Genomic DNA, 11,111 nt, shown 5'->3' with positions numbered 1-11,111 from the left:
TGGAATTAATCGTATGACATTATTGACGTTTTTTTGTTGATCGTATTGATATTTAAGGATTAATGATCTAAGCCCTTAATTTAAATATCTAATAACTATTATTTAGTTATAGTTAGCAATTAAGTTATAAGTTAGCAATATAACACTCTAATCCAAGGCATACTAACAGTTTTCTTATAAATCTGCTTCACAATTACGCCCCCGTTACTTACTCTTCATTACAGCAAATCTAATTTTATTTGTGATCATCTGGTTACGTATTTATTATTTATACCATTTTTTGTCGAATCAAATTAATACACTTTGTTACCATTTTTTGTCGAATCAAATTAATACACTTTGTTACTGAAGCAAGAGCCGTAGATAACGTAATTAAAAAGAGACAAGGTTCAGAATAACTAGATTATTAGTCGATTTTTTAAATCCTACTGTGACATTCGATTGCCACTTTGAATAATTTGCAATCTTCTTATCCAAAGTCTTTTTCCGGTTACCTTGTGTACAATTTTGACACACCAACCACGATTTCTCTCAAATTGAGAAAGACGGGATGATTGCGAAATTTTTGAACTTGTTGGTTTATAGTAATTTATTTTTTATTTTTGAGTAAAATATAGCTATTTTTAGGAAAGTCAATCGGGCCAGCCTATCGGGTTTCGGGTTAATCGGGTGGTGATCTTTTTCGGGTTATAAAAATTCAACACTAATCCTGAAAGCTCGGATTTCGGACTAGCCCAACGGATTAATCGGATTGCTACCGATAAAATTAACATACGATCAATCCAATAAATAATGATGAAAATTAGTTATATTTATAAAATGTAAAATATTTAATTATGATAAATTTGATAATTTGAGATATATGCTTAAACTTAAATATGAACAAATATTAATATATGAGATTTGTGCAAAATTAAGTATAAACATATTTTCAGAAAATTTAAAGCATGTTTTAGAAATTTATATATTTTTAGTACAATTGATGTTTTTAATTTATTTATGCATTATTATACTAATAAAATTTAATATATAATATTTATATTTAACATAAAATTGAAAGTTATTTTTGTAGTTATCTATATTACAAAATATTCAATAAAGTGATGAGTTATGAGTCAAATAAATAGGACAAAGAAATTTTATCAGGTTTTCGGGGTAGCCTATCGGGTTTTCTGGTCTGGCCCGGGTTGCGGGTTAATCGGGTTGTAATTTTATCGGGCTGTAAATGTTCAACCCTAACCCTATAAATTTGGCCGGCTATTCGGGCCAGCCCACGGATTGCTTGCTGCACTGACATACATCCCTAGCTAATTTTGTATTCATACTAAAATATACTCCCCCCGTTTCACTATAGTTGAGTCATTTTACCATTTCGGAAAGTTTTTTCATAGTTGAGTCATTTCCTTATATGGTATAACTTTTTTTTCTCTCTTACTTTACTCTCTCTTACTTTATTCTCTCTACTTTATTCACTTTACACTCTATTCTCTCTACCTTTTCCTCTCTCTTACTTTATTATCTTTTTATTTAACACACCCAATATTCATTTCTAAAACTCCGTGCCGAAAAGTTTCGCCTCAACTATGGTAAAACGGAGGGAGTATTCAAATCACTTTCAAAATTATATGTATAAAAAAGGTGCTCTATCCATCCCAGCCTAAGTGAGATGTTTCTTTTTATGGTAATACTTCATCCGTCCCAGATAATTTGGGCCAGTTTGACTTGGCACGAATTTTAAGAAATGTTGTTTGACTTTGATTTAAATGAAGGTAGGTAGTGAAAAGGGGTCCCCACCTTGTTTTGTTTTCTTCTATTTTTTATTGAAATCTTGAATTAGTGATGATTTGAGCATAATTAAAATTTTTTGTTCAATTTTTTGTTGTAATTAGTGTTATAATCCGCACAAAATACAAATTTGCTGCTCAAAATACTCTCACCTCTGCGCAAACACTAAAACAATTATCCTGCTCAAAACACTCAAAATACAAATCTGCATAAAGCCTAAAACAAATTGCCTCTTTCATAAATAGGCTTCTGCCTGAAGGATAGTTTAATCAAATTACATTTGGAGATTTTTGGGAGTGAAATCCCAAATTCCACAATACTTAAAGCAAAATTTTTGGACGGAACTTAGGAGGGAAATCCCAACTACCACTATCTATAAAAGGATTACCTACACAATAAAAGGAGAGTTTTAGAACAATTGCCCTCAGAAAATTTTCATCGTAGAGCTATGGAGTCTGCTGCTGGAGATATTGTCGGAGACACAGACTCGCGCATCATAGGAGTGACCACCAAAAATCTGATAGCTTAAAGTCTGCTACAATAGAGCCGGTTAGGTAAAGTACCATATGGAAGTATTGTCAAGGAAGCAAAGGAATTTGGAGTGAGCAGGAAGACGGTGCATAGAATCTGGGCAGAGGCCAGAAAACAGATCCAGAGTGGAATACCTGTCGCATAAGAGATCGTGTTAAAGGCTTCAAGCACATGAAATTCAGCTTGATGATAACAGAGTAACAGCTCATTCAGTCCTTTAAAGATCTACCATACGCAAGACGACTGCTAAGCTTGATTTAAGTAAGAGTACAGTAGGCAGGATGGTGAAAGCAAATCATCTCAAGCCACACACAAATGCTTTGAAGCCTCTGCCTACTGCCTCAAACAAATTAGCAAGAATGAAATGGGGTCTCACTCATGTTCAGCTAGTGGTATACAATGGTATGATCAAATATCACATAATGCTCAGTGCACAATGCAGTGCACATTGATGAAAAATGGTTTTTCATGACTAAGAGTACGGATAGATACTACCTGCTGCCAGATGAGGAAGAGCCATATAGATCATGTAAGTCAAAGCGGTTCATCACAAATGTGATGTTTATGTGTGTTGTGTGTAGACCATACTTTGCAGAAGATGGAGATATCATATTTGAAGGAAAATAGGCATCTTTCCATTCACAACTATAGAGCCAGCAAAGAGAAAATCCAAGATCAGCTGTGCACGACAGCTGCGTTCAAATTTCACTTTCCAGCGATCTTGATGTCTAATCAGGGCGTTATACATGTCATTCTCTTCTTATTCGAAAGAGCTTCGCGTTGGTAGCAAGATCACCTCAATCGGAGTTCTGTGGAGAGAGTTATGGTTGTTCTACCAAAGTCGCGCAAAGCTGTCAAATACAGACTAGACGGAAATTTAAAGAAGGAAGAAAGATATTACCTTGCCAAATATTTTCCTTCTACTATGGGGCATGGAAATTCCATCTTTTGAGACTTTTTACCAAATTAAAATCCTTTTCAATCATATATATACCCCATAACCTAATTCATAGAATTCAACATTCCCTAGCCCTCAAAAAGGGGAGCTTTCATAGCTCCTACTCCAACCCTAATCTTTCATATTCTTTTTGTCAATTACTTCCATAGAATAAATTTGAGAGTTCTTCACTGTGCAAGGGGTTGTAGAAAGAAGGAAAATATCATCAAAGAGCTACAAGGATTCAACCTTTAGGTTTTATTTGCTTTAGCACTTATGTTTATTTTGTCTTCACTTCAATCTATGTTTTTAGCTTATTCAATTATATTTAACTAAATTCATAGAATTCGTTGGATGTGTTAGTAACTTTTATTGGTTTATATAATTCCTTTTTCTATTTAATATCCGTTTTGTTTTTACTTTGTTTCTTCCCTAAGTTGTTCTGGAAGCTTCATGATTGAGTGACACAATCGTGCATGATCAAATATAACTTGCTTTGTAACTGTGAGAGAGTTCTAGCGAGTTAGGTCCACTTAGTAGATACTACAATTAGTTTCCTTTAAAACAACACAATTAATTGAGAGTGAGGACTTTTTAAGGGTCTTAGGAGCTTTATAGAGTTACGTGTTAGGATTGACAACCCTAATGTTAGTAATCAATGTTTGCATATGATCATAAAGTAGGTGACTCGTCCTATCAAAGTATTAACTGTGCTAGGGTATTGTAGTTGGAATTTATATAACCATAACTGTGAACGCACATCCCTAGAATTTTCTTATCTCTCATACTTTATCTTTGTGATTTAATTGCATTTAGTTGTTCTCTTGCTTTTAATTGTTTTTACTTTCAAAATTCTAAAATTCTCTTGTTTCTCTAGATAGTAGTTGACGCTTAGTACATAATAGTCAGTTGCAATTATATTCCTCGTGTTTGATATCCCGGTACTAACATTTATCTATACTATTCCTACTATGTATACTTGCAGGTATTTATAATGCTAATAATGAAGGGGTTGGCAGCGGAAGCGCTCACATAAATCAATTACATAATAATTCTGATCTATTTAGCGGATTATTTAGACAAATTCTATTCGCGTAATTATCTCACGTATCATGCTCATAACTCAAATAATAACATGCTTTAAATTAATTGAAACCTAAAACATGTTTTTCTAAGGTTCAACCATTATACCTTGATGATTCTCCAAAGAATCGAAGATAGCTAGCGCCTTCTCCACGTGAAGATCTTTAGTACAAAACCACGGATCTTCTGACTGGTTCCCGGACTGTGAACTGATATCAGGGTGGGCTGATCTCACCAGTGCACTAGGACTTAAATAGAGAAGACAGAAATCCTTTCCCTCGGAGGAGAAAAATTCAACCACTACTAGGAGTAGAGGGGGCCGAAAATTTTGAGTAAAATACAAATATATTTTCTGTCTCCTATATTCTCCTATTTATAATAAGTCACACATTGTGCCCAGACAGGGATCTATGGAAGGCTTTGGATATGAGCTCCTCCATTTAGCTTTTTACTAGTTAAATTAAACCCAATTTAATATAAGCTTGAAATTGGAATATTACGAGTAGCCACTACAAAAGTAATATTGCACTCCCCATCCAAATCCGAAATTATAAGTACTTCGGGTTTCCAATACTTTATATTTATTTCCCGCGCTTAAGATAGAAACATCCATTAATCAATTATTGTCTGCTATGGACTTAATTAATCAATATCTTATTTATTCCAAGAGAGGACTCAGCAAGAAAATCTTATTTATTATTCATAAAGTAATTAAACTCCAACTAGCTAGGTTCCGAATAATAAGACTTTATTTCAAGCTTCTCTTGAGGATGTTATCAAACGAGACTCACCTCGCGCACGATTCAATATAATAGCAATCCTAGCACCGCTAAATATTAATCACCACTACCCAATATACCAGGCTTATTGGGTTGCGAAAAACCCGCACCATTTGGTAAGTCAAAGTAGTGCATAATCAATACCGTGTGCTCAATGCTAACGTACATTGATTGAGAAATAATTTACGAGACCTCGTCTTTCAGTAGATAGCATAAAGACTGTCTCGCTGTTAGATCCATTCAGTGCTATACCACACCAACGTCATCTTATTTTAGTAAGGCTTAGAAATAATCGGACTGACATTGCAACCTTTCACGATAGGTAGTCTAAGCCTATCTAGGTTGTGAAATTATTCTTTTTCTTTGTTTAGAACTGACCGTGTTACCTTAAAGTGAACGACGCCCACAACCGGTCTACTAAAACAAAGACTTAGACTTTGTTAAGTTACTTATAACATTTAAATATGCAATAAACATCCATTAAATGTAAAACATAACAACATTATGACAAAAATAATCTGTTTATTCATTTGGAAAATAATAAGAGTTTTAACAGTATTCAATCTCTCGAAAGGTGATTTCTAGTATACAAACTCTAACAAATAAAAAGTGCATCACCAAAGCCCATTCAATCAGTGAACAATATATTCATGAGAGAATGCCTTATTCAAAAGGTCCACAGTTTTTAATTCCATTTTTTTTATCCTCACATATACTCCAGACATCACACAAGCAACAATGATGCAGATCATACCAGCAATCATGGATAAATAGCCAGAGAATAAAAGTAAGGACATATTCATTCAATAAGACAATGTCAGACCTCACGTAATGCACAATGATGCAGAATTTCAGTCAGTTGCAAACACATATGAGATCAAATTCCATATCATTTGCCAACCAGCTAATTATCTTGACTGTAATGTTTTGGATTTAGGTTTTTTCAGAGCCATCCAGTCTACACAAGATAACGAATTAGCTAGGGGAGTGGATGACTTGTTAAGTAATGCGCAAAGCTCTTTTGAAGAACTTAGTGCACAAACACTCACAAAGGTTTTTCTAACTCTTCAAGGTTATTTAACAGATATTTTCAAGGTGGAGGGGGGAAATGGCTACAAAACTCCACACATAAACAAAGACAGGTTATCAAGGCTGAGGATACTTCCAAACACTTTGGAGGTTGAAGAACAAATTCTGAAGGCTGCAGTGGCATACCTCCAACAGCCAGAAAATGATGTTAGCACATCATATGAGATCCCAGGTATCAGTAGAGCTGTAGGCTTCTAAGTTCAGTAAGTAGGAAGCATTTTTTGGCAGTTGGGTGTGAAAGCCTCAAGATTAGGTGTGGCTTATGCTATCAACTGTTTTTTGTCATCTTTTGTAAAGCCTCCAAACCTACATGTGTAGGGGTAGCTTCTAAAATCCTAATCCCTCAGAAACTTGTCATCATAGGGCAGCCTCTAAACCATACATGTGTAAGGGGTGGCTTCTAAGGCTGCCTAACTAACAAAACATCCTCTGAACCATGTAAAGGGGTGGCTTTTGTAATGACTGTGTATGGTTTATTAATCATTTTCCCTTAGATATTGGTGTTTATATAAACTCACAAATAAGCCTCCTAACCTAACAAGAGGGGTGGCTTAGTAATCAACACATATCAGTAATAGCAACACACAATAAATCATTATAGGGATGAGGTCAACATTCCCAACACATAGAATTTGTATCACATGGAACAGATCAGTTAGCAGCAACACAATTAGCATCATCTCAATATCAGCACATACATGACAACAATCATAGGGAACAACCCCATATAAGCAATTACCTATGCACACAACCTCCAACCCACACAAACATAAACACCAACAACCACATCCTCCCACCCAACCAAAATAGCAAGCATCTGCCTCTCAAAGTCAAAATATACGATAGGGAAGGCTGGTGGACCGTGGGAGGGGGTGGCTGGTGGTGCTGGGCTGTTGTAAGGGGTGGCTGGTGGTTGTGGACCGTAGTAGGGGCAACCACAACCAACGTACTCGAAAATCTGGTTGGGAATGAAGGAATCAAGTTGGGTTTCAGGGACAACAGTGTCGATTAGGGTTCCGACGACGAAAGAGTCGTCGATGGCAGAGTCAGAAGCCCACAGATGCTACGGCGTGTCTGGGACGACGAGATCGTCCTGATCGACCGATAAAAACCAAGGAGGAGTGTCGGGATAAGCAACCATCGCAGTGGAACTCTCGAAACCTAGGGTTTCGGATTAAATTGAGGGCGGTGAGAAGATAGAGGCAGTAGAACTAGTGGAGCTGGATGTGGAGTGGACGCGGCGTGTCTATAAATTGCAGGTTTTCGGAGGAAAAGATAGAGGCGAAGGAAATTGTGGAGGCATCAGAGTAGATCTAGGGTTTTCAGAGGGAGTATTTGGAGTGGAAAGGGAGTCGATTTGTGTGGGTGTCGATAGAATGGTGAGAGTCGGTGTGTGGGGGAGGAGTTAATTTGGAGGGGGGTGAAAGATATAAATGTGGGTGGTGGGGTTGGCGAAAACTTAATTAGGAGGGGATTAATTGTTTTCCATAAATGGGTAATTTGAAGTGGGACAAATTATGTGGACGGACCGAAATGGAAAAATGAGACGAATTATCCGAGACGGAGGGAGAAACTAACTCATACACCTTTCTGACTTATCATTCTCTCTTCTACTTTATCATCTTATCTCTCCTACTTTAGTATTCCCTCCTACTTTATCCTCGTATCTCCCTACTTTATTATTTCTCTTACTTTCTTACTTATTTTTTTTCTTACTCCCTTCGTCCTCCATTTAATGTCCACTTTTTGTTGTTTTAGTCTGTCCCTTATTAATTGTCTATTTTCACTTTTTACCATCAATGGTAGTATTAGGTTTCACATTCCATAAACATATTTTCACTCACATTTTATTACAAAATCAATACTTCTTCCGTCCCATACTACTCTCACTTTTCATTTTTACATCGTAAATTTATGCATGAATAATTAGTGTAATAAAATTAGCATTTCACATATAATAAGAAAACACTTAATAAAGGAACACTTAACCAAGTCTAATATCTTAATTAAATACTCTGATTTTTACTTAAAATAAAAATAATGTAAATAATTTGGAAGGGTCCGAAAATGATACACTTCTAAAAATAGAACATCACTCTCTCTACTTTTTTTTTCTCTCTTACTTTACACTCTCCACAACTCAGAAAACAATACTGTATAAAATTTCGTGCCGAAATAGAAATATTACACTTAAAATGAGATGATGGGAGTATCTCATGCCGAAATAGAAATGTTACGCTTAAAGTGAGATGAAGGGAGTATGTCTTAACTCATAGTTGAACTTTTCGAGCTGTACAATATGCTATCATAATTTCAAACACGTGAATTATATGTAAATAAAAGGTTTTCAACAAAAAAAAATTGAACATAATATGGATCGTAGTTTTAAAGCTGGGAACGATCAAATTTACTTAATCAGTAGTTAGCGCCTAATCGTTCTCTCCTCGATCTGATACAAATTTTGATTTTAGTGTGAAATGGAACAATGCCCAACACATCTAACAATAAACATTTCCCATGGCCCGAAACATAATTTATTAATTAAGCACGTGACATATTAGTATAATCCTGAGATCAAATTACAAGGTCTAACTTGGCCGGCTACCCCTTACAATATTTTAATCCCTGTTGTATAATTCCAACTTAAAACAGTTATAGCAATACCATATATTATAAACAACGTATTCGTAACAATTGTTAAGAAATGTTAAAAAAATTAATAAAAAAAGCATATAGTATACGAATTTTACTTGTATATATTAATTTTAAATATATATAAATAAAATAAATTAGTAGAATATAAGTCCTATTAATATTTATAGTAAAATAGATTGAAATTAAAAAAAAAATGAGACTTCTAATCGCGATTGAAGAGAGTAGTTCATTACTAAAGATTTTACACATGCTAGTACTTTGCATTCCAGAATCTCATATTTCCCGCATCAATGAATATCTCAAACATTCTGAACGTAAAAAACGAAGTGCGACTTCTCTAACAATACTTACTGCCATTGAATTTGAATTAGGAGAGGATTCTGTTTCCGTTTTCTAAGGGTAAGAAAAGGGTGCATAACTCATTAATCCAACACCAAGTTAGGAAGTAGTAGCATTTTTTATTTGTAATAAATTCTGAAGGTAATGAAGGATTTATATAAATAGATGAGATTGTGGTATTAGATGGCATACAAGCAAAACACAATGAAGGTGCAAATATTGAAGAGAAAGCTTGTAAAACCATGCAATCCAACTCCCCCGAATCTGAAAATCTACAAATTGTCATTTATAGATGAGATTCTCCCACTAATGGAAGTAGGAGTCCTTCTCTTTTACCCATCCAATCCCAATTCAATCAACATGGAACAATAACTATCCAAAGTTCTACCCTCCTTCTACCCTCTAGCTGGAAGATTCATCCTCAAAGACCAAATCGTTGATTGTAGTGACCAAGGCTCCGAGCTTGTCGAAGCCGAGGCTCCCGACACCGAACTCACCACCCTCCTCACCGAGAGAGATCACCAAAATCTCGACGCTTTCCTCCCTCGCGAGAAAAAGCAAGTCGAGTTGCCTACTTATCCCATCCTGTCTATCCAGGCCACACGCCTCATGTGCGGGGGCCTCGTCGTGGGCGTCAGCATCTCCCACAAGATATTCGACGTATCCGCCCTGAGCACCTTCCTCCTCAATTGGTCCAACACAATCATTTCAAAACCAGAAACGGAAGCGGCAGTCACCTTTGACGGCGCCACTATGTTCCCCAGCAGGAGCCAGAGCAATGCCTCCTCAGGCGCTGCCATCCGTTTCCTAGACCTGGAAAGGATTTCAGTGAAGAGGTTTTCCTTCACCAAGGAAGCCATAGCGGCCCTAAAGCAACGTTGTTGCTTTAGGGCTGACCAGAGGGTGTCCAGGGTCCAGGCGGTATGTGCCCTCATAGCAGAAGCCCTGATCGCCCTGGATGGGGCCAAACACGGCCGATCCAGGGGGTGTTTGATTACCCAAGCGGTTAACATGCGCGGGAGGACAGACCCTCCCCTGAGTAAAACCGCTTGCGGGAATCTGGTCCTGCTGTCTCTCGCCCGCTGCAGCGCAGGCGAGATCCAGCAGGTGGCGGATCTGCTGGGGGAGGCCGTCAGCAGATCCGTGGCGGTGTGCGGTGGGATACTGGGGCTGGGTGAGGATAGGCGCAACGAGACGGTGTTGGAGCCACTGAGGACTGCCGGGAGAACGTTCATGAGCGGGGAAGACAATGTTCTGACGTTCACCGATTATAGTAAGTTTGGGTTCTACGGAGTGGATTTGGGATGGGGGAAGCCGGTGTGGGCGAGCGTTGCGCCGCACACGGTGGCGAATACGGTGGTTGTGCTGGGAAGCAGGGACGGAGATGGGATCGAGGCGTGGGTGCATTTGGAGAAGAAGGACATGGAATTGTTTGAGCGAGACCATGAGATTGCTACACTCTGCGCAATCTAGATGGGATCGATTTCGTCCTGTGTTGTGTACAAGAGTATTTGGTTTTACTTTATTTTATCTAATTTAATACTCCCTCCGTCTCTAAAAATTTGTCACCAATTTCCTTTTCCGTTCGTCCCTAAAAATTTGTCGCCTTTCACTTTTACCATTTTTGGTAGTGGGCTCCATATTCCACTAACTCATTCCCACTCATATTTTATTATAAAACTAATATATAAAAGTAGGACCTACATACCATTAACTTTTTCAACCCACTTTCTATTACATTTTCTTAAAACACGTGTCAGATCAAATGGTGACAAATTATGGGGGACGAAGAAAGTACTAGTTTTTCTTAATTAGTTAGAGAAGACAAAGAATAAACAACAAAACTTTTAATGGTCGTTTAAATGTTGAGACTTGAGACCAATTTATTCCATCATATCATCCATCAAAACATG

At 37.1% G+C, this 11,111-nt stretch overlaps 1 protein-coding gene across 1 annotated transcript; it reads left to right on the top strand.

The window, feature by feature from the left end:
* Positions 1-5,946: 5,946 nt before the first annotated feature.
* Positions 5,947-10,671, top strand: LOC125197436 (pelargonidin 3-O-(6-caffeoylglucoside) 5-O-(6-O-malonylglucoside) 4'''-malonyltransferase-like). The gene is made up of 2 exons (XM_048096175.2): positions 5,947-6,376; positions 9,605-10,671. Exons 1-2 carry the CDS (start codon positions 5,947-5,949, stop codon positions 10,669-10,671), a joined length of 1,497 nt encoding a protein of 498 aa, XP_047952132.2.
* Positions 10,672-11,111: the final 440 nt, after the last annotated feature.

Source organism: Salvia hispanica, chromosome 2 (assembly GCF_029641045.1).
Source record: "Salvia hispanica isolate PSC_SH4W2 chromosome 2, Shi_PSC_v1, whole genome shotgun sequence".
Lineage (NCBI taxonomy): Eukaryota > Viridiplantae > Streptophyta > Magnoliopsida > Lamiales > Lamiaceae > Salvia > Salvia hispanica.
The sequence above is the reverse complement of the archived record's forward strand: the minus strand, read 5'-3'. Positions and strand labels throughout refer to the sequence as shown.